Here is a 26,997-nt window from a genome sequence, read left to right on the forward strand (position 1 = left end):
AGATGTCACTTGATTGAGTCAACACAAAGTATTATTAAAGACATGCTTTACATTGAAATCCCAGAGTTAATGATCCAAGGTCAGTTTTGCATTTCACCTCCTGATTTAAGATGACTGACCATGTTAATCATGCTCTCTCGTCTGCAGGTATGTTTTGATGTGAGAGGAAGCCAGTCCCGTCACTGGCCCCCCAAGGTTAGGAGACAGGTCATCACAATTGCGCTGAGAGAATATTAGGGTAGCACTGTCATCCATGAATCATATGCCGTCTGCCGCTGTTCTTACCTCGTCTTCTAATGCACACCATACGTGCATTGAAGTACAGATTTGCCTACCTTTATTTAACTAGGCAAGTCAGTTAATGACGGCCTTGTTCAGGGGCAGATTTTTACCTTGTCGGCTCGGGGATTCGATCTTGCAACCTTCCGGTTACTAGTCCAACGCTCTGGCCGCCCAAGATTGAACTTGCATTTTAATTGTATTATTATAAATACACTTCAATAAAGCATTTCATATTCTCCACTGGTTGAAATACTAGCCGGTGTCCTCAGATATGCATAGGGTTTTTTTCCCCCCTTTATATGAATTACAAATCAATCATGTTTAGTCTATTGCATAGTTACACAATGTGTAATCATTGATATCCCAGGAGCAGTAAACAGTTGAAGTGTAATACATGCATGCAGACACCGCATCATTTAAACAATGGCGTTTGATATGACTGAAAAAGAATCTGTCATACCTGAACCGCACATGATCAGTGAATATAGTCAATGTACAGGCTACAATATGGGGACTTGCATCCTTGGCACAATATATTCTACTCTAGGCTTCATAGATTGGTATGAACTTTACGTTTTAGGGTCCATACCCAGATCGGCTACATAGTCATTTTTAATCCGACACAATAAGCAAGTAAATAGTTAGCCAGCTAGATTCTTTACATCCACTGTTTCACAAGACAACAGCCTGGTTTGCTGGTTCTCAGGAGTCCCTAAAAAGACAAATTCATTCTCCTAACACTAGCTAATTTACCTTTGACAAAATATAGACGCACATTAACATATTCCTCTCAAATTGTACATTTGCTTGACTCGTTAAGACACCTTCCATCTGTTTTGTCAGCCAGCTTCGTTGAACGCCACAAGGCAAGGGTGGCTCGCGTCAAAATTCGTCTTTGGAACGATTGGTCATAACAAAACCTTGGGACCCAAATGCATAATGAGTGCGCCAACTCCCCCTTGTGGTGGTCTGGAGCAATGAAGCTGGGTACCTCTAAGTCCCGCAACTTTTAAAGGAGGAACCACTGTCTCTTCACAGTCCCCGCTGTTCCGTAAGGTGTTTCTTTGAATCTGATCCTGAGATTGTGAAGAGACCTGTGGTGGCATATGCATGGGTAGTTTTAAAAAACAGACAGCTCGGTACATTCAGCTTGTCAACACTTCTTACAAAAACAAGTAGTGATGAAGTCAAGCTCTTCCCATTTGAGATTGACATGCATATCATTAATAAAGAAATGTCCATATTTGGATGGAAACCAAGCTAGTGAGAGGTATCAAGGAAAGTTGTAATTTCAGTTGAAAATTAACACCGCTGCGCTCCCTGGGGCCTGCATCCAACCACAGCCCTGCTGGCAAACCACCATCTGCTATAACATTGAGTCAGTTCTTCCTACTGGACATTGGAAAGCTTTTGTTTTCACACCTATTGTTTGTCCTAGACGGGAAATTAGTGTGCAACACTTATCTCCGGTGGATGGTTCAGAGTTCCATGCTTACAAAAGGGTTGATTGATACACGTCAGATGACAAGCCTACTACGTCCACTAAAGTACATGCGCCGTGGTGTTAAATGCAAATCAGATACAATTAAGGTAGCTCCAACGGTTAGGATTGTTGCCGCGCAAGTAAAGCAAACTTAATTGTTATATAGAACACTTTATTTGACATGTTAGAACAAGACATTACACCCAAAGAATGTATCCAGAAGAAACATATAAATGATGTTCCTCAAAGAGGTCTTTGACATGTCGTTGACCTGTTGAGAGAGAGAGAGAGAACCCATTAGTTCAGTTATGGTCTGACAGGGTCTGAAAAGCATAAAACAAGACCGACCTCTTTTCGGGTTGTCCTGATTCACACATTGTCCACTACAGGGGCCACCAGTGGGACTACTGGCATCACAGATGACCACGTCACAATGGACAAAGACCTAGGAATCAAAGATTTTAAAAAAGGGATGATTGCCAGTCAAACAAAATTAACCAATAAAGATTGGGTGAACTTTGTTACCTGGCCCCTCGGCTCAACCGCATCCTCAGCGAAGGAAAACATATGGACCTCAAAGCGTTTGACGTGAGGGGGGAAGTGGACCCTGGCATCAGCTACCACCGGGTGGAAGACCACACGGTATGGATCCTCCGGGTTCTCACAGCTGCCAGTGTAGAGAGAGGGACTAAGTTAGGCACAAGAAAACGCTGTAAACCCCAACCGCCTTGTGTACGAAGTCTTATGGTGGTGTCACGACTGTCCTGTGAGGATCAGATCAATTTACAGGAGAAGTGGGTTCTTTCTCCCCCTCCAGTATGAACTAAAGGAATGTCTTTGTTAACAGGCTTTTCCCACCAAAACTCTTTTACCTTTGTCTTGAAAAAAGACAATTCTACATCCAACATGTATATTCAATTACATTGACATGAATGCATTCTCATGTGGTGAGATCTAAATGATCCAGAATGGTCAGACTACCTGAATATTGATCGTGGTTTAACCAAAAGTTGCCGAATATACAGTCGGTATCATCAACAACGCAATCATTTGAATTAAGAATTTCATGCAATTCTTCCGCTGTCGGAAAAATTGGTCACACAAAATAAATTCTACACCCACGGCATCGGATTCACACGTGGAGGACTTCTGTGAAGGGAGCAGCTCTACTATACAAAGTAACCGACGCATTGACAGTTTAGGCACACTTTTTAATTTGCATCTTTGGGAGGTTTCTTGTTTAACTGCCAGATATTAGCAAAAAGGGATTTGTGAAGAGAGACAAACGCCCACACCAGTACAAATCCACTTGATCTGACAGACGATGGCCAGAGCTTTCTCAGGATTTTGCACAACGATTTAAGCCAAGTATGATATAGTTGCACTTGAAGTGACAAATCTGAACTGCCCATTTCATGCACATGTGGTGTCTTTTCCTATGATATACAAAACATTTTCACACTGCTACCATTTAGTAAACAGCTGCAAAGTTACTCCCGTGACAGATGAGCCTTGTGTCCACATGGCCGCCGGAGCAAATTAAAATAGGGGTGCCAAATTTAAGTTTTTGCGACCATTTCCTAAAAACGGCAAAATTGCATGATTTGATAGCGTTTTGCAAACCCGATCCCCCAAATGAATGGTTTTGACCAATAAAGTTGCTTCACTACACTGCATCCAGTTACTGAAAAGGCACCCGCAAAATAAAGTGTCATTTGCCCATCTACCAAAGGTTGCAGTGTCCATTAAAATGTAGAAAAGTCATCTTTCAATATAGTTACCCAATTTCAATTCTTGAGATAAGATGGCAAAGTTAAAAATAGGCCAGCGGTTTCCATCTGTGGCGAAGTGCTCACCCAAATCAATGCTTATGACAAACCCAGCCAGCTACTCTTTTGAGTACTGTGCTGTAACATTTTTTTAGCTAGCAAGATGCTGCCACACTTGACCGTGGTATTTGTTCATGTTTAGCAACTCCCAATTAGCTCATTCCCCAGGTACAGGGAATTACATTGAAAGTGGCATCAACTTCTGGGGATCCTTTCAACTGATCCTATTCAGTTTCAAACATTAACTTCCATGCTGCACAGGCGTGTGAACCATCCTTTATGTTTAGTGCAATAACTGTTTTAAACGCAAGAGGTCACAATTCAACCCAAAACCAATCGGAAAGGCAAGCTAAGCTTGCCAGCCGCTCTTGATTTCCATTCGACTGACCATCAGTTCGGCACAACACTGAACTGTAGCAAACCAAAAGGATAACATTGAGTAAAAAGGTGTAGGTACAGGTAACGCCAACATAGTGTCTTAACCTTTTCACACGCGAGTTCCAAATATCTTCAACAGTCGCCCCAGTGGGAGTTTAGTTTATGCACGTGATGTCAGAATGCACTCACTGTTCCAAAATGTGGACAGATGACCTCAAACCAAGGCACACTACCTGGCAATTTTCTATAGGCCCTTTCAACGTCTAACTTTGCCTCATTAATTCCCAAAAGTAGCCCATTTCACGAGCCGGCCAAACTTTCCTTCAAGAGAAAGCCCAAGCATACAGACATTTGCACATCTAGTCAGAACAGGCCTGGCACATTTATTGCATTCCTATCAAAGTGCCTTATTTTCTGTGTAACGCATTGTCCTTTCTACTGTAGCATACCGTAAGTATAATGTACTTAACGTTTTATTCAGACAATGCGGTTTAGAGTCGTTTGTTGCATCATACGTTCTGTTCCAATGGTACGCTGCAGGGACCCCTCAGTGATAACAAACATGTGATCGTACGCGTAAAAAAATGGTTAATAGGGCCACCACGAACCACAATAGCTTCAATGCACCTTGGCATAGATTCTACAAGTGTCTTGAACGCAACACCATTCTTCCACGAGAAATTCCATCTTTTGTTGATGGTGATGTGAAACGCCGTCTCAGGCCCCACGCCAGAATCTCCCATACGTGTTAATTAAATTGGGTGGAGATCTGGTGACAGACCGCATACATTGTTTTAATGCTCAAACCATTGTGACCACTCATGACCTACGGATGGGGGCATAGCCACGGTAGCCAAAGTAAATGGCCTGCCAAGCATGATCGGTTGCTAATTACTCAGGAACCACACCTGTGGAATAACACTTGTTTAGGCCCAAAAAACAACAAGTTACCCATTAATGATGAGATTCCACCGGGGTCGGGAGTCGCGGTCCTCGTTGAGGGTGGCCCAGCAGTGGTCAAGCATCAGCGCAACCTTGGGGTCAGAGGACCTGGTCAGCTCCACCTCAAAGTGCAGAGGCTGTTTCAGGTATTTCACCACTGGATAGTCCTCCTCCTGGTAGAACGTGTTATACGAGGCGTCTGGAACACAGGACGAGACAACCGGGGTCGTGTTCAGTGGGCACAAAACAGCGAGGTACCATCTGAACTTGTCCATTGAGAAAGGCTCGTTTATCATATCCTGTTGTGCCGCGATGAACACTAATCACTTATAGCAAACGCTACTAGTAATATATCATATTTGTGCACGCTTACCCTGAGCGAGTCTCATTCTGACCATTAGTCGACCCGTCCCAGTCTCGGCAAAAGGCTCGTTGTCACGCGGCCTGGTGAGGAAGGCCAATGTGCGAGTGATGTTGACCACATAGTAGCAGGAAACCTTTAACCTAAAAAGAGGGATGTAGGCAACTTCAAGCAGTGGAGTGGACACACTGGTAGTAGAGGCACAAGTATTGAGCAATTGGTGAAGGAAGAAAAAACTACTATAAAAATCTAATAGCTACAATTGTGATGCGTAATGCACTCACTGATATTCGTCCTCTGAAGACGTCGTGGCATTCAGCTTCACCTCAAGTTCATCTGGCAAGGAGATTTCGTTCTCATACAGCATCACATTGTTGATAAACTATGTAGTAGAGGGGAATTGACTTATTACAGCCTGCAGAAGCAAACAGTCCGTAAATACACAGTACCCATCACCTCAGGGTAATAGTCATTTTACCTTCCTGGTGGTGCCACAGGAGTTGACAGTGAAGTGGAAGTAGGCGAAGCGATCGTCGCTGTAGGTGGGACCACAGGCGGGGTCGCTCAGGGTCAGTTGACCGGGGTTCAGATTGGGAGCAGACTCCACCTTCACCGCCAGCGCAGTCATCGTCCCATTAGAGAAACACTCTTGGAGGGGGGGGGGGGCAAAAGACATGTAGCTATCAGACCTGGATTCTGTGTTAATTGAGCTTGCCAAGCACAGTAGAACCAATGGAATAGCACCAAAAGTGCAAACCATGCCCATCTGGCACTACTATTAGACTCAGTATTTCCAAGGAACCCAGGTTTGGTAACCATGTCATACGACTATTTATCGGAAGTAATTGTTTGAGAACCAACCAGTCAGCGTTTTGAGGAAGCTGCAAGCCAGGGAAAAGTATTTGATGGTCATGTTGTTGTAAGGATTCAACAGAGCCACATCCAGTCTGCTCCTGACAGAGGACGAGTGAACCGACTGGGAACCAGTGGGAGAGTTCATTAGTCCAATATTGTATACAGGGTAAGGAAAGCGAGGCTAGCTGCAGCAATTTAGGTTAACATGTTTTGGGAGAGCATCGTACCTCAAACACTGCGTCCGGCGAAGAGAAGGGCAACGTGATGGTGAAGTCTGCGTCGCCCTCTGTTAAATACTGTTGAGCAAGCTCATGGTTAAGCAGCCGCTTGCCAACCAAGACCACGAAAAAGGGCTCTTGGTTGCTGTAGTCCACAGTGATGTGGAAGTTCTCCTGATCACAGTTGCCAGTGACTGAGGGTGGCACTACAAGGACAAACAGGGTTGTGTTCATTAAGCACAAAAAACAGGACTTGAACTTGTCCAAGAAGAAACCCTTGTTTTCGGTTGCAAAATCTTTTGCTACGGTGGGACTGAATAAACACGATCCTGGAAAATCAGGAACAGGACACTGGGTCCAAATACTCTAAAGCTTAACATTTTCTTTGTAGAGAGACCGCGTAGGAAAAGCCTACAGTATGGCTAGTTGGGCTCTCAAGTCCACCATGTGGCTTTCACTGCCAATTTCCTTTCAGGGCAATCATTAACGAGAGGAAACCATTCAACAGTAGTTTGGCGTAGTCCAGTTACATACCAATGTCCAGCAGTACAGCGTCCACAACGGCAGAGTGAGAGAAAGGAGCGTACTCTGGAAAGACGACCAGGCCGTAGATCAGCTGAAGAGTGAAGGTTGTGACACCTTGTTCCACCCTTTTCTGTAGTGAAGTTAAAAGCATCATTGTTGTAACAGAACTCTAGTCAACATCAAGTGACAACCAAGCACATATGGGGACTATTAAAACAATGTTGCCCTCATTCCTCTAAATCAAGCACTATTGGCAAGTGAATGCATACAACTGCCAAAATAATGGAAACACTTGAGTAAATGAGGGATACAAAGTACATTTGCACCATCATTTCTATTTTGTTGGTGGCCCACTTATTAGGGCATGTAGCGTGTGGCTTTGCATTTAACAGAAACACACCTCCTTAAAGACCACCGGGTCTGAGAAGGGCACCTCCATCCTGAAGGTCTTCAAGGTGTTGTCCAGGGATCTCTGCTCCTGAACATTGAAGCCTCTGGCGTTGCACTCTGCAACAGTTAGCACCATGGTGGGAAAGGTGATGTTCAGCAGCTCCACATCAAGGTTGAAGGTCCCCAACTCAAGCACAAACACTGCCTGCTCAGGAACCGTGTCTAAGGGCGTGTCTGTTCATTGGCAAACATTTTGAAATGCGGTACAATGGAAGTCGAAAATGGACATTTGTTATTGGAGAAGTCCGGGTATTGCCTCCCCGTTTCAGTCTTGTGCCTAATGAACAACCCAGGCATCCCAAATTACCATAGGCACCATTTAACTAAACCAGACTCACAGTTGCGAACTTGTGGAGGCCTGGCCATCGGAGGTGTTGTGATAGGGAAGAGGACTTTGTATCTGGTGTCCTCGTGTGCGACCTCCTCGATCCACAGCAACTCAAGCATGGGCTCAATGGTGTAAGTGACAAAGTACTTGTCATCCTGAATATGGCTCTGTAAGGGAGACGAGTGATGCATTCAGGCTGTAATACACAATTGGAGTGCCAAAACAGGTTTTTAAAAAAAGCCTACCGGTTATCTGTGTGGTTTGTCCTCCAGCCGCTCGTAATTTAAAGACAAAATATCCAAAGGAAAGTATTGTTTACCAGACTTTAGAGAGCTGGTAGGTATATGGTTGTCAACTTGCATTTTCAAAGCAACCGACACGCAAATGTAAACAGTAGCCGAGTGTAACCGAGCGTTGCTTGCATTCAGTTGCCAGTGGCAAAGCTACCGGCTCCCTAAAAAGCCTGGTAAACAATACTTTAGTGTGGATATTGGTCTCAAATTTCAAGCGGTAGAGTATGTTTAAATGTAATTTTATGCAACATTCACACGATTTTGCAATCCAATGTGTCAGGCTGTATACACACCCACCGATCCATTGTATATTAGCCTGATTAAGCAGACAATTGCTCAATAAGAAACATTTTACACAAGACAACGTTTCTAGGAGTTTACCCATGAGAGATGGCAAAGGGTTACTGCAAAGCACTGACAACTGCTGCTGTAAAAAGGGCTCTACAAATAGATTTGACTTAGAAATTAAACAGGAACATTTTAGTCATCCAACGCTGACCTTGAAATAGCCGCCAACCGCCCCCACCGGAATTTCAACAATAATATGAGCCTCTGTGACTAAAACCGAGTAGTTTCTGGCAGCCATTTCCTCAGTGTCCAGCCTCTTAGCGTCAATTCCCATGTACACCTCCAACATGGTGAAGGCATCAGAGGAGAAAAGTGGGTCGATGTGCTTGGGCATGTACCAGGTGATCACTTCTGGAGTAAAGGCCACTGCCCCTGCAGTGAAACAAGAAGCCAAGTGCACATCATAACAGAACATTTTGCAACTGAAAACAAATGTGCCATTATTGAAAAAAAGTTCATCCCATTCAAAGACATTGTCCCAACTGAACACTACATAACACAAACGAAAGTCTTGTCTGGAGCCAATTAAGAAATGGGTTTATAGGTTCTTAAATTTGCCAAGTTAGTCCATTATTTCACACTCAACCTGGTGTTGGACAAACAGCCGTGGCATCTACGCGAGTCACCAGCCACTTCTGCTCAAAGAAGGTTGAGGTTGAGAGCACCCGCATCGGAACCCCAGCTACCTGTTCAGGGGGCAACCACACCAGGGCCGTGTTCAGTAGGGCACACCGTATTAACAATATGTTGCAGAGTTCAGGTAGGGCCACCGTTTGCTCTACTGAACATGACCCAGTTCATGGAGGAAGTGAGCTTACATTCTGGAGGTATGTCTCCTCTGCATTATGAGGGCTTCTTAACACCAGCCGTGTGGGAGTGTTGGCTATTGCATAGCCCTTTCTTTGGACCTCATCCACATTCATGACCTTCTTGCTAGGACTAAAAACGACTGCTGTCATTTTGTATCCTGAAGCAACAGCCTGTCTCAGGAAATGGAAACGTGAATTAAACAAACGCACATTTTGTTTAGCGCCATCCTGTCATTTTGTAGTGAAATTACAGAAACATGGCTACCTCAGCTCCTCTCCTTGCTTTCGGGCCTCCAGTGGGCTGTTCAGGGACGGTTTGGATGTCTGGAAGAGTCCTTCTGACAGACACCTAGAGAAGAAAGGCCATTATTCCCTATGCATTTTCTCCCTCCCATACAATAGGAACGCAATCTGTCCACTCGCCTCCTTAAATGCACTGAGAATAGGCCAAGATTCCTCGCCGCTAAAGTTGTCCTATGTGCATTTTGAAGAGGCGAGAGGAATTGAGAGACGGTCAAGACACAGAAGAAATGAAACACTGGACAATTGTAGCTCTAGACAGATCATTTAAGCTCCACTGTAAACATCTCCGTTGGGGCATGCTCTGCTCACTTGCCTCCATGTAGTTGCGGTCGCACAGAATCTCTCGGGAGGTCCAGGGGGTGTAGCTACAGGTTTTGCCCACTCTATACACAGGGTCTTCAGTCATGTGGTTTCCTGGCAGCCTGAACTGCATGACCAAGCTGAACATCTTATCATCCTAAAATTAAGGGGGGAAAAAAAAAAAAGCCTCATTATATAGCAGAAAACAAATAATTCAGTTGACATTCATGCAAGTTAGAGACTGTGGCTATATGAATGCAGCTGCCACTGTATTGAAGCCACACTACAGGAGAAGAGCTCAGTAGTACACATCACTGCAGTCTGTATCAGAAAGTTGGCTGGCCCTCCATAAACTTCTGCTGTACCTTACTTCATCGTTAACTTAGAAGTAAGAGATACCAGACCCAGTCTCAGGGGTGGCTAACTATGGAGATCCACAGAGTTAAGTAAAACTGCTTAAATGTTTCTGGCACCGTACTTCTAATAACCTCCATGCTCTACGGCAACTCAGGCTGATTGAGGACCTTTTTACTGAAGAAAGTGTTTGTTTTCAATTATTTCATCTAGTGATGCAAATATTGACTTGTATCTTTGTGTATACAGGGCTCATCTGTAAAAGAGCCTGGCCTCAGCATGACTCCGTGTCAAAGGTTAAATAAAATGACGTTGTTACATTACGGGGTTGCAATTGCAGTGACACTGAAAGGCAAACTGTCCATTTGAAGTTAGAGCAAACACTACAGTGCTTAGGGTTACCATGGTCTGGGAAAAGCAGTTTTGAAGAGAAGCAAAAAATATGGCATTCCCCATTGGGTCAAATTTAAAGCTGAATCCACACTGAGTAGCAAGGCCAGGCGTCAGGTTTATGATTTGTGTGTCATCTGGAAGGGATGGAGATGGTGTGAACACAACAGTTGACAAACAATATCAATCCATGAATTATGAAAAGGAGAGAAAGAGAATCATACGAGACAAACTCACTGAAGACAGCGTCGACCTCTTCAAAAAGAGGAGCTACACTCAGACGAATAACGTTACCAAGGCATTCAGCATTGAGGTCATCTGGAATGGGAAAGCTTAGTTAAAAATCTAAAAAAGATATTGTCAAACGCTTAGTGCTTGAATTTGCAGGGTGCAAAATGCATACTTATAGAAGGCGTCTGTTGTGCTTGTATGCCCACAGCTGCCATCAATAGGCAAAACAACCTGTAAGGCATTTGACAAATTATTATGATTGATTGATTAAAAAAGGAGGAAGAAGACAACTCAAATGTTTGCGTCGCATAAGACTCTTCTAGGCCTGCTACTACTTACCCTGAGCCAAGGAAATTAACCATTGTAGAACAGAACTGTTTTGATGAAATACACAGCTACAGAATCTAATATTTGACCCAAGGTGTGCAGCCTACAGCCCAGGGGTATTCTACTTTTACCCTATGACAAAGGCTTCCCACACTCAGTCACCTGAACCCCAAAGGGCTGCACATTTTCTTTTTATTCCCCTAGCCCTACAAAGCTGATTCAAATAATCAACTAATCATCAAGCTTTGTTAATCTGAATCAGCTGTGTAGTGTTAGGACAAAAACCTAAATGCACACCAAGTTTGGGAAACGCTGCCCTACGAGCCTGCTGGTTTTCTGTTCTAACTGATAATTGAGGAAAATAAGAACAATCCGAAATTTCTTTTTGATACTGTCGCAAAGCTAACTAAAAAGCAGCATTCCCCTAGAGAGGATGGCTTTCACTTCAGCGGTAATAAATTCATGAACTTCTTTGAGGAAAAGATCATGATCATTAGAAAGCAAATTACGCACTCCTCTTTAAATCTGCGTATTCCTCCCAAAGCTCCGTTGTCCTGAGTCTGCACAACTCTGCCAGGACCTAGGATCAAGGGAGACACTAAAGTGTTTTAGTACTATATCTCTTGACACAATGATGAAAATAATCATGGCCTCTAAACCTTCAAGCTGCATACTGGACCCTATTCCAACTAAACTACTGAAAGAGCTGCTTCCTGTGCTTGGCCCTCCTATGTTGAACATAATAAACGGCTCTCTAACCACCGGATGTGTACCAAACTCACTAAAAGTGGCAGTAATAAAGCCTCTCTTGAAAAAGCCAAATCTTGACCCAGAAAATATAAAAAACGAATCGGCCTATATCGAATCTTCCATTCCTCTCAGAAAAAGCTGTTGCGCAGCAACTCACTGCCTTCCTAAAGACAAACAACGTATACGAAACGCTTCAGTCTGGTTTTGGACCCCATCATAGCACTGAGACTGCACTTGTGAAGGTGGTAAATGACGTTTTAATGGCATCAGACCGAGGCTCTGCATCTGTCCTCGTGCTCCTAGATCTTAGTGCTGCTTTTGATACCATCGATCACCACATTCTTTTGGAGCGATTGGAAACCCAAATTGCTCTACACGGACAAGTTCTGGCCTGGTTTAGATCTCATCTGTCGGAAAGATAGCAGTTTGCCTCTGAATGGTTTGTCCTCTGACAAATCAACTGTACATTTCGGTGTTCCTCAAGGTTCCGTTTTAGGACCACTATTGTTTTCACTATATATTTTACCTCTTGGGGATGTCATTCGAAAACATAATGTTAAATTTCACTGCTATGCGGATGACACACAGCTGTACATTTCAAAGAAACATGGTGAAGCCCCAAAATTGCCCTCGCTAGAAGCCTGTGTTTCAGACAGAAGGAAGTGGATGGCTGCAAACTTTCTACTTTTAAACTCGGACAAAACAGAGATGCTTGTTCTAGGTCCCAAGAAACAAAGAGATCTTCTGTTGAATCTGACAATTAATCTTGATGGTTGTACAGTCGTCTCAAATAAAACTGTGAAGGACCTCGGCGTTACTCTGGACCCTGATCTCTCTTTTGAAGAACATATCAAGACTGTTTCAAGGACAGCTTTTTTCCCATCTACGTAACATTGCAAAAATCTGAAACTTTCTGTCCAGAAATGATGCAGAAAAATGTATCCATGCTTTTGTTACTTCTAGGTTGGACTACTGCAATGCTCTACTTTCCGGCTACCCGGATAAAGCACTAAATAAACTTCAGTTAGTGCTAAATACGGCTGCTAGAATCCTGACTAGAACCAAAACATTTGATCATATTACTCCAGTGCTAGCCTCCCTACACTGGCTTCCTGTTAAGGCAAGGGCTGATTTCAAGGTTTTTCTGCTAACCTACAAAGCATTACATGGGCTTGCTCCTACCTATCTTTCCGATTTGGTCCTGCCGTACATACCTACACGTACGCTACGGTCACAAGACGCAGGCCTCCTAATTGTCCCTAGAATTTCTAAGCAAACAGCTGGAGGCAGGGCTTTCTTCTATAGAGCTCCATTTTTATGGAATGGTCTGCCTACCCATGTGAGAGACGCAGACTCGGTCTCAACCTTTAAGTCTTTACTGAAGACTCATCTCTTCAGGGGGTCCTATGATTGAGTGTAGTCTGGCCCAGGAGTGTGAAGGTGAACGGAAAGGCTCTGGAGCAACGAACCGCCCTTGCTGTCTCTGCCTGGCCGGTTCCCCTCTCTCCACTGGGATTCTCTGCCTCTAACCCTATTACAGGGGCTGAGTCACTGGCTTACTGGTGTTCTTCCATGCCGTCCCCTAGGAGGGGTGCGTCACTTGAGTGGGTTGAGTCACTGACGTGGTCTTCCTGTCTGGGTTGGCGCCCCCCCCCCCCCCCTTGGGTTGTGCCGTGGCGGAGATCTTCGTGGGCTATACTCGCCCTTGTCTCAGGATGGTAAGTTGGTGGTTGAAGATATCCCTCTAGTGGTGTGGGGGCTGTGCTTTGACAAAGTGGGTGGGGTTATATCCTGCCTATTTGGCCCTGTCCGGGGGTATCATCGGATGGGGCCACAGTGTCTCCTGACCCCTCCTGTCTCAGCCTCCAGTATTTATGCTGCAGTAGTTTATGTGTCGGGGGGCTAGGGTCAGTCTGTTATATCTGGAGTATTTCTCCTGTCTTATCCGGTGTCCTGTGTGAATTTAAGTATGCTCTCTCTAATTCTTTCTTTCTTTCTCTCTCTCTCTCGGAGGACCTGAGCCCTAGGACCATGCCTCAGGACTACCTGGCATGATGACTCCTTGCTGTCCCAGACCTGCTGTTTTCAACTCTCTAGAGACAGCAGGAGCGGAAGAGATACTCTCAATAATCGGCTATGAAAAGCCAACTGACATTTACTCTTGAGGTGCTAACTTGTTGCACCCTCGACAACTACTGTGATTATTATTATTTGACCATGCTGGTCATTTATGAACATTTGAACATCTTGGCCATGTCCTGTTATAATCTCCACCCCGCACAGCCAGAAGAGGACTGGCCACCCCTCATAGCCTGGTTCCTCTCTAGGTTTCTTCCTAGGTTTTGGTCTTTCTAGGGAGTTTTTCCTAGCCACCGTGCTTCTACACCTGCATTACTTGCTGTTTGGGGTTTTAGGCTGGGTTTCTGTACAGCACTTTGAGATATCAGTTGATGTAAGAAGGGCTATATAAAGAAATTTGATTTGATAATGAATTACACCCACCTGGTGTCCCAGGTCTAGATCAGTGCCTGATTAGAGGAGAACAATGAAGAAATGCAGTGGATCTGGCTTTGAGGCCCAGAGGTGAGTTTGAGGGTTATAGCTGTTCCTGCTCCTCACACTTCACCGTTTGAGTAATTGAATGAGGGGTTGTGTGTGTAGTTGGGTTTAGCTCGGCTATTAGACTACTCTTTAGTAAAGGTCGAATAGTCTATTGTTCAGCTATTAGCCCAACTATTAGCACAACCGAATGGCTCGCTTGTGGGCGTGCTGGCAGGATAGGGCAGCGTCTTCAGTTGCGCGTCAAGAATTCTGCATACAGTAGCACGTTTGTATGAAGGTGTGGTTAATCACAGGCAAATTGTTATATGCTATGGAGGTACATTTGTGTCGAGAGCAAAACCTTTATTTTCAAATAATTCTTCTGAAAGCACATTCCCGCCCCCGACACAAAAGGATGTCAAAGCGGACACCTACGAAGATGGCATCTCAGGTAAGCGGCACTGGGCTGTATTGACGCATCCTAAAAAATGACATGTGCTGCTTTAGATTGAACGGTCATATCTCAGTTATTGTTTTCTTTACTTTCAGAGAGCGAGCTGACCTGAGGACCAGGCAGTGGAAGCTTTATTGCTGGCATAAAAAGTGTCCATAACCAGAGGTAATTAAACTGTTCTGTTTTTTTTCTCCATGTCTGCCTGTCTTGTTGTACATGGAACCTGTCTCACATGCATGAATTACAAAACCCTTAAGATGTCAGCTGCTAATTTACTCCACATAAACACAGCCATTTTCACTGGACTATCTGTTGCTGCCAAGTCATGATTTCCCTGGGGGTTAGCCTCACAATAACCAAGTGGTGAGAAACACAGCCCTCTATATTTAAATATTTCAGGTACACTCTGAAAGAAGATACTGTGTGACGCAGACACCTGTTGGCATTATCCTCGTGGGTCTGTTTTTCAGCTTAAAGTACTCTGTAGCCACTAAATCCTCTAGGTTATATCAGCTGTTTTGGTGAACCCCTCCCGCATCTGAACTGGCTGACAGAGGGCACAGAATGATCATAGGTGAGATGTCACTTGATTGAGTCAACACAAAGTATTATTAAAGACATGCTTTACATTGAAATCCCAGAGTTAATGATCCAAGGTCAGTTTTGCATTTCACCTCCTGATTTAAGATGACTGACCATGTTAATCATGCTCTCTCGTCTGCAGGTATGTTTTGATGTGAGAGGAAGCCAGTCCCGTCACTGGCCCCCCCAAGGTTAGGAGACAGGTCATCACAATTGCGCTGAGAGAATATTAGGGTAGCACTGTCATCCATGAATCATATGCCGTCTGCCGCTGTTCTTACCTCGTCTTCTAATGCACACCATACGTGCATTGAAGTACAGATTTGCCTACCTTTATTTAACTAGGCAAGTCAGTTAATGACGGCCTTGTTCAGGGGCAGATTTTTACCTTGTCGGCTCGGGGATTCGATCTTGCAACCTTCCGGTTACTAGTCCAACGCTCTGGCCGCCCAAGATTGAACTTGCATTTTAATTGTATTATTATAAATACACTTCAATAAAGCATTTCATATTCTCCACTGGTTGAAATACTAGCCGGTGTCCTCAGATATGCATAGGGTTTTTTTCCCCCCTTTATATGAATTACAAATCAATCATGTTTAGTCTATTGCATAGTTACACAATGTGTAATCATTGATATCCCAGGAGCAGTAAACAGTTGAAGTGTAATACATGCATGCAGACACCGCATCATTTAAACAATGGCGTTTGATATGACTGAAAAAGAATCTGTCATACCTGAACCGCACATGATCAGTGAATATAGTCAATGTACAGGCTACAATATGGGGACTTGCATCCTTGGCACAATATATTCTACTCTAGGCTTCATAGATTGGTATGAACTTTACGTTTTAGGGTCCATACCCAGATCGGCTACATAGTCATTTTTAATCCGACACAATAAGCAAGTAAATAGTTAGCCAGCTAGATTCTTTACATCCACTGTTTCACAAGACAACAGCCTGGTTTGCTGGTTCTCAGGAGTCCCTAAAAAGACAAATTCATTCTCCTAACACTAGCTAATTTACCTTTGACAAAATATAGACGCACATTAACATATTCCTCTCAAATTGTACATTTGCTTGACTCGTTAAGACACCTTCCATCTGTTTTGTCAGCCAGCTTCGTTGAACGCCACAAGGCAAGGGTGGCTCGCGTCAAAATTCGTCTTTGGAACGATTGGTCATAACAAAACCTTGGGACCCAAATGCATAATGAGTGCGCCAACTCCCCCTTGTGGTGGTCTGGAGCAATGAAGCTGGGTACCTCTAAGTCCCGCAACTTTTAAAGGAGGAACCACTGTCTCTTCACAGTCCCCGCTGTTCCGTAAGGTGTTTCTTTGAATCTGATCCTGAGATTGTGAAGAGACCTGTGGTGGCATATGCATGGGTAGTTTTAAAAAACAGACAGCTCGGTACATTCAGCTTGTCAACACTTCTTACAAAAACAAGTAGTGATGAAGTCAAGCTCTTCCCATTTGAGATTGACATGCATATCATTAATAAAGAAATGTCCATATTTGGATGGAAACCAAGCTAGTGAGAGGTATCAAGGAAAGTTGTAATTTCAGTTGAAAATTAACACCGCTGCGCTCCCTGGGGCCTGCATCCAACCACAGCCCTGCTGGCAAACCACCATCTGCTATAACATTGAGTCAGTTCTTCCTACTGGACATTGGAAAGCTTTTGTTTTCACACCTATTGTTTGTCCTAGACGGGAAATTAGTGTGCAACACTTATCTCCGGTGGATGGTTCAGAGTTCCATGCTTACAAAAGGGTTGATTGATACACGTCAGATGACAAGCCTACTACGTCCACTAAAGTACATGCGCCGTGGTGTTAAATGCAAATCAGATACAATTAAGGTAGCTCCAACGGTTAGGATTGTTGCCGCGCAAGTAAAGCAAACTTAATTGTTATATAGAACACTTTATTTGACATGTTAGAACAAGACATTACACCCAAAGAATGTATCCAGAAGAAACATATAAATGATGTTCCTCAAAGAGGTCTTTGACATGTCGTTGACCTGTTGAGAGAGAGAGAGAGAACCCATTAGTTCAGTTATGGTCTGACAGGGTCTGAAAAGCATAAAACAAGACCGACCTCTTTTCGGGTTGTCCTGATTCACACATTGTCCACTACAGGGGCCACCAGTGGGACTACTGGCATCACAGATGACCACGTCACAATGGACAAAGACCTAGGAATCAAAGATTTTAAAAAAGGGATGATTGCCAGTCAAACAAAATTAACCAATAAAGATTGGGTGAACTTTGTTACCTGGCCCCTCGGCTCAACCGCATCCTCAGCGAAGGAAAACATATGGACCTCAAAGCGTTTGACGTGAGGGGGGAAGTGGACCCTGGCATCAGCTACCACCGGGTGGAAGACCACACGGTATGGATCCTCCGGGTTCTCACAGCTGCCAGTGTAGAGAGAGGGACTAAGTTAGGCACAAGAAAACGCTGTAAACCCCAACCGCCTTGTGTACGAAGTCTTATGGTGGTGTCACGACTGTCCTGTGAGGATCAGATCAATTTACAGGAGAAGTGGGTTCTTTCTCCCCCTCCAGTATGAACTAAAGGAATGTCTTTGTTAACAGGCTTTTCCCACCAAAACTCTTTTACCTTTGTCTTGAAAAAAGACAATTCTACATCCAACATGTATATTCAATTACATTGACATGAATGCATTCTCATGTGGTGAGATCTAAATGATCCAGAATGGTCAGACTACCTGAATATTGATCGTGGTTTAACCAAAAGTTGCCGAATATACAGTCGGTATCATCAACAACGCAATCATTTGAATTAAGAATTTCATGCAATTCTTCCGCTGTCGGAAAAATTGGTCACACAAAATAAATTCTACACCCACGGCATCGGATTCACACGTGGAGGACTTCTGTGAAGGGAGCAGCTCTACTATACAAAGTAACCGACGCATTGACAGTTTAGGCACACTTTTTAATTTGCATCTTTGGGAGGTTTCTTGTTTAACTGCCAGATATTAGCAAAAAGGGATTTGTGAAGAGAGACAAACGCCCACACCAGTACAAATCCACTTGATCTGACAGACGATGGCCAGAGCTTTCTCAGGATTTTGCACAACGATTTAAGCCAAGTATGATATAGTTGCACTTGAAGTGACAAATCTGAACTGCCCATTTCATGCACATGTGGTGTCTTTTCCTATGATATACAAAACATTTTCACACTGCTACCATTTAGTAAACAGCTGCAAAGTTACTCCCGTGACAGATGAGCCTTGTGTCCACATGGCCGCCGGAGCAAATTAAAATAGGGGTGCCAAATTTAAGTTTTTGCGACCATTTCCTAAAAACGGCAAAATTGCATGATTTGATAGCGTTTTGCAAACCCGATCCCCCAAATGAATGGTTTTGACCAATAAAGTTGCTTCACTACACTGCATCCAGTTACTGAAAAGGCACCCGCAAAATAAAGTGTCATTTGCCCATCTACCAAAGGTTGCAGTGTCCATTAAAATGTAGAAAAGTCATCTTTCAATATAGTTACCCAATTTCAATTCTTGAGATAAGATGGCAAAGTTAAAAATAGGCCAGCGGTTTCCATCTGTGGCGAAGTGCTCACCCAAATCAATGCTTATGACAAACCCAGCCAGCTACTCTTTTGAGTACTGTGCTGTAACATTTTTTTAGCTAGCAAGATGCTGCCACACTTGACCGTGGTATTTGTTCATGTTTAGCAACTCCCAATTAGCTCATTCCCCAGGTACAGGGAATTACATTGAAAGTGGCATCAACTTCTGGGGATCCTTTCAACTGATCCTATTCAGTTTCAAACATTAACTTCCATGCTGCACAGGCGTGTGAACCATCCTTTATGTTTAGTGCAATAACTGTTTTAAACGCAAGAGGTCACAATTCAACCCAAAACCAATCGGAAAGGCAAGCTAAGCTTGCCAGCCGCTCTTGATTTCCATTCGACTGACCATCAGTTCGGCACAACACTGAACTGTAGCAAACCAAAAGGATAACATTGAGTAAAAAGGTGTAGGTACAGGTAACGCCAACATAGTGTCTTAACCTTTTCACACGCGAGTTCCAAATATCTTCAACAGTCGCCCCAGTGGGAGTTTAGTTTATGCACGTGATGTCAGAATGCACTCACTGTTCCAAAATGTGGACAGATGACCTCAAACCAAGGCACACTACCTGGCAATTTTCTATAGGCCCTTTCAACGTCTAACTTTGCCTCATTAATTCCCAAAAGTAGCCCATTTCACGAGCCGGCCAAACTTTCCTTCAAGAGAAAGCCCAAGCATACAGACATTTGCACATCTAGTCAGAACAGGCCTGGCACATTTATTGCATTCCTATCAAAGTGCCTTATTTTCTGTGTAACGCATTGTCCTTTCTACTGTAGCATACCGTAAGTATAATGTACTTAACGTTTTATTCAGACAATGCGGTTTAGAGTCGTTTGTTGCATCATACGTTCTGTTCCAATGGTACGCTGCAGGGACCCCTCAGTGATAACAAACATGTGATCGTACGCGTAAAAAAATGGTTAATAGGGCCACCACGAACCACAATAGCTTCAATGCACCTTGGCATAGATTCTACAAGTGTCTTGAACGCAACACCATTCTTCCACGAGAAATTCCATCTTTTGTTGATGGTGATGTGAAACGCCGTCTCAGGCCCCACGCCAGAATCTCCCATACGTGTTAATTAAATTGGGTGGAGATCTGGTGACAGACCGCATACATTGTTTTAATGCTCAAACCATTGTGACCACTCATGACCTACGGATGGGGGCATAGCCACGGTAGCCAAAGTAAATGGCCTGCCAAGCATGATCGGTTGCTAATTACTCAGGAACCACACCTGTGGAATAACACTTGTTTAGGCCCAAAAAACAACAAGTTACCCATTAATGATGAGATTCCACCGGGGTCGGGAGTCGCGGTCCTCGTTGAGGGTGGCCCAGCAGTGGTCAAGCATCAGCGCAACCTTGGGGTCAGAGGACCTGGTCAGCTCCACCTCAAAGTGCAGAGGCTGTTTCAGGTATTTCACCACTGGATAGTCCTCCTCCTGGTAGAACGTGTTATACGAGGCGTCTGGAACACAGGACGAGACAACCGGGGTCGTGTTCAGTGGGCACAAAACAGCGAGGTACCATCTGAACTTGTCCATTGAGAAAGGCTCGTTTATCATATCCTGTTGTGCCGCGATGAACACTAATCACTTATAGCAAACGCTACTAGTAATATATCATATTTGTGCACGCTTACCCTGAGCGAGTCTCATTCTGACCATTAGTCGACCCGTCCCAGTCTCGGCAAAAGGCTCGTTGTCACGCGGCCTGGTGAGGAAGGCCAATGTGCGAGTGATGTTGACCACATAGTAGCAGGAAACCTTTAACCTAAAAAGAGGGATGTAGGCAACTTCAAGCAGTGGAGTGGACACACTGGTAGTAGAGGCACAAGTATTGAGCAATTGGTGAAGGAAGAAAAAACTACTATAAAAATCTAATAGCTACAATTGTGATGCGTAATGCACTCACTGATATTCGTCCTCTGAAGACGTCGTGGCATTCAGCTTCACCTCAAGTTCATCTGGCAAGGAGATTTCGTTCTCATACAGCATCACATTGTTGATAAACTATGTAGTAGAGGGGAATTGACTTATTACAGCCTGCAGAAGCAAACAGTCCGTAAATACACAGTACCCATCACCTCAGGGTAATAGTCATTTTACCTTCCTGGTGGTGCCACAGGAGTTGACAGTGAAGTGGAAGTAGGCGAAGCGATCGTCGCTGTAGGTGGGACCACAGGCGGGGTCGCTCAGGGTCAGTTGACCGGGGTTCAGATTGGGAGCAGACTCCACCTTCACCGCCAGCGCAGTCATCGTCCCATTAGAGAAACACTCTTGGAGGGGGGGGGGGGCAAAAGACATGTAGCTATCAGACCTGGATTCTGTGTTAATTGAGCTTGCCAAGCACAGTAGAACCAATGGAATAGCACCAAAAGTGCAAACCATGCCCATCTGGCACTACTATTAGACTCAGTATTTCCAAGGAACCCAGGTTTGGTAACCATGTCATACGACTATTTATCGGAAGTAATTGTTTGAGAACCAACCAGTCAGCGTTTTGAGGAAGCTGCAAGCCAGGGAAAAGTATTTGATGGTCATGTTGTTGTAAGGATTCAACAGAGCCACATCCAGTCTGCTCCTGACAGAGGACGAGTGAACCGACTGGGAACCAGTGGGAGAGTTCATTAGTCCAATATTGTATACAGGGTAAGGAAAGCGAGGCTAGCTGCAGCAATTTAGGTTAACATGTTTTGGGAGAGCATCGTACCTCAAACACTGCGTCCGGCGAAGAGAAGGGCAACGTGATGGTGAAGTCTGCGTCGCCCTCTGTTAAATACTGTTGAGCAAGCTCATGGTTAAGCAGCCGCTTGCCAACCAAGACCACGAAAAAGGGCTCTTGGTTGCTGTAGTCCACAGTGATGTGGAAGTTCTCCTGATCACAGTTGCCAGTGACTGAGGGTGGCACTACAAGGACAAACAGGGTTGTGTTCATTAAGCACAAAAAACAGGACTTGAACTTGTCCAAGAAGAAACCCTTGTTTTCGGTTGCAAAATCTTTTGCTACGGTGGGACTGAATAAACACGATCCTGGAAAATCAGGAACAGGACACTGGGTCCAAATACTCTAAAGCTTAACATTTTCTTTGTAGAGAGACCGCGTAGGAAAAGCCTACAGTATGGCTAGTTGGGCTCTCAAGTCCACCATGTGGCTTTCACTGCCAATTTCCTTTCAGGGCAATCATTAACGAGAGGAAACCATTCAACAGTAGTTTGGCGTAGTCCAGTTACATACCAATGTCCAGCAGTACAGCGTCCACAACGGCAGAGTGAGAGAAAGGAGCGTACTCTGGAAAGACGACCAGGCCGTAGATCAGCTGAAGAGTGAAGGTTGTGACACCTTGTTCCACCCTTTTCTGTAGTGAAGTTAAAAGCATCATTGTTGTAACAGAACTCTAGTCAACATCAAGTGACAACCAAGCACATATGGGGACTATTAAAACAATGTTGCCCTCATTCCTCTAAATCAAGCACTATTGGCAAGTGAATGCATACAACTGCCAAAATAATGGAAACACTTGAGTAAATGAGGGATACAAAGTACATTTGCACCATCATTTCTATTTTGTTGGTGGCCCACTTATTAGGGCATGTAGCGTGTGGCTTTGCATTTAACAGAAACACACCTCCTTAAAGACCACCGGGTCTGAGAAGGGCACCTCCATCCTGAAGGTCTTCAAGGTGTTGTCCAGGGATCTCTGCTCCTGAACATTGAAGCCTCTGGCGTTGCACTCTGCAACAGTTAGCACCATGGTGGGAAAGGTGATGTTCAGCAGCTCCACATCAAGGTTGAAGGTCCCCAACTCAAGCACAAACACTGCCTGCTCAGGAACCGTGTCTAAGGGCGTGTCTGTTCATTGGCAAACATTTTGAAATGCGGTACAATGGAAGTCGAAAATGGACATTTGTTATTGGAGAAGTCCGGGTATTGCCTCCCCGTTTCAGTCTTGTGCCTAATGAACAACCCAGGCATCCCAAATTACCATAGGCACCATTTAACTAAACCAGACTCACAGTTGCGAACTTGTGGAGGCCTGGCCATCGGAGGTGTTGTGATAGGGAAGAGGACTTTGTATCTGGTGTCCTCGTGTGCGACCTCCTCGATCCACAGCAACTCAAGCATGGGCTCAATGGTGTAAGTGACAAAGTACTTGTCATCCTGAATATGGCTCTGTAAGGGAGACGAGTGATGCATTCAGGCTGTAATACACAATTGGAGTGCCAAAACAGGTTTTTAAAAAAAGCCTACCGGTTATCTGTGTGGTTTGTCCTCCAGCCGCTCGTAATTTAAAGACAAAATATCCAAAGGAAAGTATTGTTTACCAGACTTTAGAGAGCTGGTAGGTATATGGTTGTCAACTTGCATTTTCAAAGCAACCGACACGCAAATGTAAACAGTAGCCGAGTGTAACCGAGCGTTGCTTGCATTCAGTTGCCAGTGGCAAAGCTACCGGCTCCCTAAAAAGCCTGGTAAACAATACTTTAGTGTGGATATTGGTCTCAAATTTCAAGCGGTAGAGTATGTTTAAATGTAATTTTATGCAACATTCACACGATTTTGCAATCCAATGTGTCAGGCTGTATACACACCCACCGATCCATTGTATATTAGCCTGATTAAGCAGACAATTGCTCAATAAGAAACATTTTACACAAGACAACGTTTCTAGGAGTTTACCCATGAGAGATGGCAAAGGGTTACTGCAAAGCACTGACAACTGCTGCTGTAAAAAGGGCTCTACAAATAGATTTGACTTAGAAATTAAACAGGAACATTTTAGTCATCCAACGCTGACCTTGAAATAGCCGCCAACCGCCCCCACCGGAATTTCAACAATAATATGAGCCTCTGTGACTAAAACCGAGTAGTTTCTGGCAGCCATTTCCTCAGTGTCCAGCCTCTTAGCGTCAATTCCCATGTACACCTCCAACATGGTGAAGGCATCAGAGGAGAAAAGTGGGTCGATGTGCTTGGGCATGTACCAGGTGATCACTTCTGGAGTAAAGGCCACTGCCCCTGCAGTGAAACAAGAAGCCAAGTGCACATCATAACAGAACATTTTGCAACTGAAAACAAATGTGCCATTATTGAAAAAAAGTTCATCCCATTCAAAGACATTGTCCCAACTGAACACTACATAACACAAACGAAAGTCTTGTCTGGAGCCAATTAAGAAATGGGTTTATAGGTTCTTAAATTTGCCAAGTTAGTCCATTATTTCACACTCAACCTGGTGTTGGACAAACAGCCGTGGCATCTACGCGAGTCACCAGCCACTTCTGCTCAAAGAAGGTTGAGGTTGAGAGCACCCGCATCGGAACCCCAGCTACCTGTTCAGGGGGCAACCACACCAGGGCCGTGTTCAGTAGGGCACACCGTATTAACAATATGTTGCAGAGTTCAGGTAGGGCCACCGTTTGCTCTACTGAACATGACCCAGTTCATGGAGGAAGTGAGCTTACATTCTGGAGGTATGTCTCCTCTGCATTATGAGGGCTTCTTAACACCAGCCGTGTGGGAGTGTTGGCTATTGCATAGCCCTTTCTTTGGACCTCATCCACATTCATGACCTTCTTGCTAGGACTAAAAACGACTGCTGTCATTTTGTATCCTGAAGCAACAGCCTGTCTCAGGAAATGGAAACGTGAATTAAACAAACGCACATTTTGTTTAGCGCCATCCTGTCATTTTGTAGTGAAATTACAGAAACATGGCTACCTCAGCTCCTCTCCTTGCTTTCGGGCCTCCAGTGGGCTGTTCAGGGACGGTTTGGATGTCTGGAAGAGTCCTTCTGACAGACACCTAGAGAAGAAAGGCCATTATTCCCTATGCATTTTCTCCCTCCCATACAATAGGAACGCAATCTGTCCACTCGCCTCCTTAAATGCACTGAGAATAGGCCAAGATTCCTCGCCGCTAAAGTTGTCCTATGTGCATTTTGAAGAGGCGAGAGGAATTGAGAGACGGTCAAGACACAGAAGAAATGAAACACTGGACAATTGTAGCTCTAGACAGATCATTTAAGCTCCACTGTAAACATCTCCGTTGGGGCATGCTCTGCTCACTTGCCTCCATGTAGTTGCGGTCGCACAGAATCTCTCGGGAGGTCCAGGGGGTGTAGCTACAGGTTTTGCCCACTCTATACACAGGGTCTTCAGTCATGTGGTTTCCTGGCAGCCTGAACTGCATGACCAAGCTGAACATCTTATCATCCTAAAATTAAGGGGGGAAAAAAAAAAAGCCTCATTATATAGCAGAAAACAAATAATTCAGTTGACATTCATGCAAGTTAGAGACTGTGGCTATATGAATGCAGCTGCCACTGTATTGAAGCCACACTACAGGAGAAGAGCTCAGTAGTACACATCACTGCAGTCTGTATCAGAAAGTTGGCTGGCCCTCCATAAACTTCTGCTGTACCTTACTTCATCGTTAACTTAGAAGTAAGAGATACCAGACCCAGTCTCAGGGGTGGCTAACTATGGAGATCCACAGAGTTAAGTAAAACTGCTTAAATGTTTCTGGCACCGTACTTCTAATAACCTCCATGCTCTACGGCAACTCAGGCTGATTGAGGACCTTTTTACTGAAGAAAGTGTTTGTTTTCAATTATTTCATCTAGTGATGCAAATATTGACTTGTATCTTTGTGTATACAGGGCTCATCTGTAAAAGAGCCTGGCCTCAGCATGACTCCGTGTCAAAGGTTAAATAAAATGACGTTGTTACATTACGGGGTTGCAATTGCAGTGACACTGAAAGGCAAACTGTCCATTTGAAGTTAGAGCAAACACTACAGTGCTTAGGGTTACCATGGTCTGGGAAAAGCAGTTTTGAAGAGAAGCAAAAAATATGGCATTCCCCATTGGGTCAAATTTAAAGCTGAATCCACACTGAGTAGCAAGGCCAGGCGTCAGGTTTATGATTTGTGTGTCATCTGGAAGGGATGGAGATGGTGTGAACACAACAGTTGACAAACAATATCAATCCATGAATTATGAAAAGGAGAGAAAGAGAATCATACGAGACAAACTCACTGAAGACAGCGTCGACCTCTTCAAAAAGAGGAGCTACACTCAGACGAATAACGTTACCAAGGCATTCAGCATTGAGGTCATCTGGAATGGGAAAGCTTAGTTAAAAATCTAAAAAATATATTGTCAAACGCTTAGTGCTTGAATTTGCAGGGTGCAAAATGCATACTTATAGAAGGCGTCTGTTGTGCTTGTATGCCCACAGCTGCCATCAATAGGCAAAACAACCTGTAAGGCATTTGACAAATTATTATGATTGATTGATTAAAAAAGGAGGAAGAAGACAACTCAAATGTTTGCGTCGCATAAGACTCTTCTAGGCCTGCTACTACTTACCCTGAGCCAAGGAAATTAACCATTGTAGAACAGAACTGTTTTGATGAAATACACAGCTACAGAATCTAATATTTGACCCAAGGTGTGCAGCCTACAGCCCAGGGGTATTCTACTTTTACCCTATGACAAAGGCTTCCCACACTCAGTCACCTGAACCCCAAAGGGCTGCACATTTTCTTTTTATTCCCCTAGCCCTACAAAGCTGATTCAAATAATCAACTAATCATCAAGCTTTGTTAATCTGAATCAGCTGTGTAGTGTTAGGACAAAAACCTAAATGCACACCAAGTTTGGGAAACGCTGCCCTACGAGCCTGCTGGTTTTCTGTTCTAACTGATAATTGAGGAAAATAAGAACAATCCGAAATTTCTTTTTGATACTGTCGCAAAGCTAACTAAAAAGCAGCATTCCCCTAGAGAGGATGGCTTTCACTTCAGCGGTAATAAATTCATGAACTTCTTTGAGGAAAAGATCATGATCATTAGAAAGCAAATTACGCACTCCTCTTTAAATCTGCGTATTCCTCCCAAAGCTCCGTTGTCCTGAGTCTGCACAACTCTGCCAGGACCTAGGATCAAGGGAGACACTAAAGTGTTTTAGTACTATATCTCTTGACACAATGATGAAAATAATCATGGCCTCTAAACCTTC

At 44.2% G+C, this 26,997-nt stretch overlaps 2 protein-coding genes across 4 annotated transcripts; both read right to left on the reverse strand.

Moving 5' to 3' along the window:
- Positions 1 to 1,920: 1,920 nt before the first annotated feature.
- Positions 1,921 to 11,160, reverse strand: LOC145879862 (uncharacterized). Of its 2 annotated transcripts, none has more exons than XM_082976739.1 (21): positions 11,019 to 11,160; positions 10,852 to 10,910; positions 10,686 to 10,766; positions 10,461 to 10,585; positions 9,718 to 9,861; positions 9,367 to 9,450; positions 9,111 to 9,272; positions 8,879 to 8,978; positions 8,444 to 8,664; positions 7,662 to 7,818; positions 7,274 to 7,485; positions 6,883 to 7,003; positions 6,358 to 6,554; positions 6,137 to 6,251; positions 5,754 to 5,923; positions 5,560 to 5,657; positions 5,288 to 5,418; positions 4,924 to 5,113; positions 2,291 to 2,432; positions 2,114 to 2,210; positions 1,921 to 2,036 (listed from the first exon to the last, which is right to left on the reverse strand). In XM_082976739.1, exons 1-21 carry the CDS (start codon positions 11,039 to 11,041, stop codon positions 1,963 to 1,965), a joined length of 2,703 nt encoding a protein of 900 aa, XP_082832865.1. In that variant the 5' UTR covers positions 11,042 to 11,160; the 3' UTR covers positions 1,921 to 1,962. The 2 variants fall into 2 exon arrangements, with proteins under 2 accessions (XP_082832865.1, XP_082832864.1); XM_082976738.1 differs by having other exon boundaries at positions 7,274 to 7,497.
- A 6,089-nt stretch (positions 11,161 to 17,249) lies between these two features.
- On the reverse strand, positions 17,250 to 26,488 carry LOC145879864 (uncharacterized). Of its 2 annotated transcripts, none has more exons than XM_082976744.1 (21): positions 26,347 to 26,488; positions 26,180 to 26,238; positions 26,014 to 26,094; positions 25,789 to 25,913; positions 25,047 to 25,190; positions 24,696 to 24,779; positions 24,440 to 24,601; positions 24,208 to 24,307; positions 23,773 to 23,993; positions 22,991 to 23,147; positions 22,603 to 22,814; positions 22,212 to 22,332; positions 21,687 to 21,883; positions 21,466 to 21,580; positions 21,083 to 21,252; positions 20,889 to 20,986; positions 20,617 to 20,747; positions 20,253 to 20,442; positions 17,620 to 17,761; positions 17,443 to 17,539; positions 17,250 to 17,365 (listed from the first exon to the last, which is right to left on the reverse strand). In XM_082976744.1, exons 1-21 carry the CDS (start codon positions 26,367 to 26,369, stop codon positions 17,292 to 17,294), a joined length of 2,703 nt encoding a protein of 900 aa, XP_082832870.1. In that variant the 5' UTR covers positions 26,370 to 26,488; the 3' UTR covers positions 17,250 to 17,291. The 2 variants fall into 2 exon arrangements, with proteins under 2 accessions (XP_082832870.1, XP_082832869.1); XM_082976743.1 differs by having other exon boundaries at positions 22,603 to 22,826.
- Between the last annotated feature and the right edge of the window lie 509 nt (positions 26,489 to 26,997).

Source organism: Salmo salar, chromosome 06 (genome assembly GCF_965601325.2).
Source record: "Salmo salar chromosome 06, fSalSal1, whole genome shotgun sequence".
NCBI classification, from domain to species: domain Eukaryota; kingdom Metazoa; phylum Chordata; class Actinopteri; order Salmoniformes; family Salmonidae; genus Salmo; species Salmo salar.

Bases quoted from the DNA above. Each gene is read 5' to 3' on its own strand.
- LOC145879862 (XM_082976738.1), bottom strand. From the start codon at position 11,041: ATGGTTAATTTCCTTGGCTCAGG. The intron at 10,767-10,851 runs GTATGCATTTTG...TTCCCATTCCAG, and splicing joins ACAACAGACGCCTTCTATAA to ATGACCTCAATGCTGAATGC. The intron at 5,924-6,136 runs GTTGGTTCTCAA...CCCCCCTCCAAG, and splicing joins CTTCCTCAAAACGCTGACTG to AGTGTTTCTCTAATGGGACG.
- LOC145879864 (XM_082976743.1), bottom strand. From the start codon at position 26,369: ATGGTTAATTTCCTTGGCTCAGG. The intron at 25,191-25,788 runs GTAACCCTAAGC...CCTTAATTTTAG, and splicing joins ACTGCTTTTCCCAGACCATG to GATGATAAGATGTTCAGCTT. The intron at 24,602-24,695 runs GTAGCCATGTTT...TTCCTGAGACAG, and splicing joins AAGCAAGGAGAGGAGCTGAG to GCTGTTGCTTCAGGATACAA.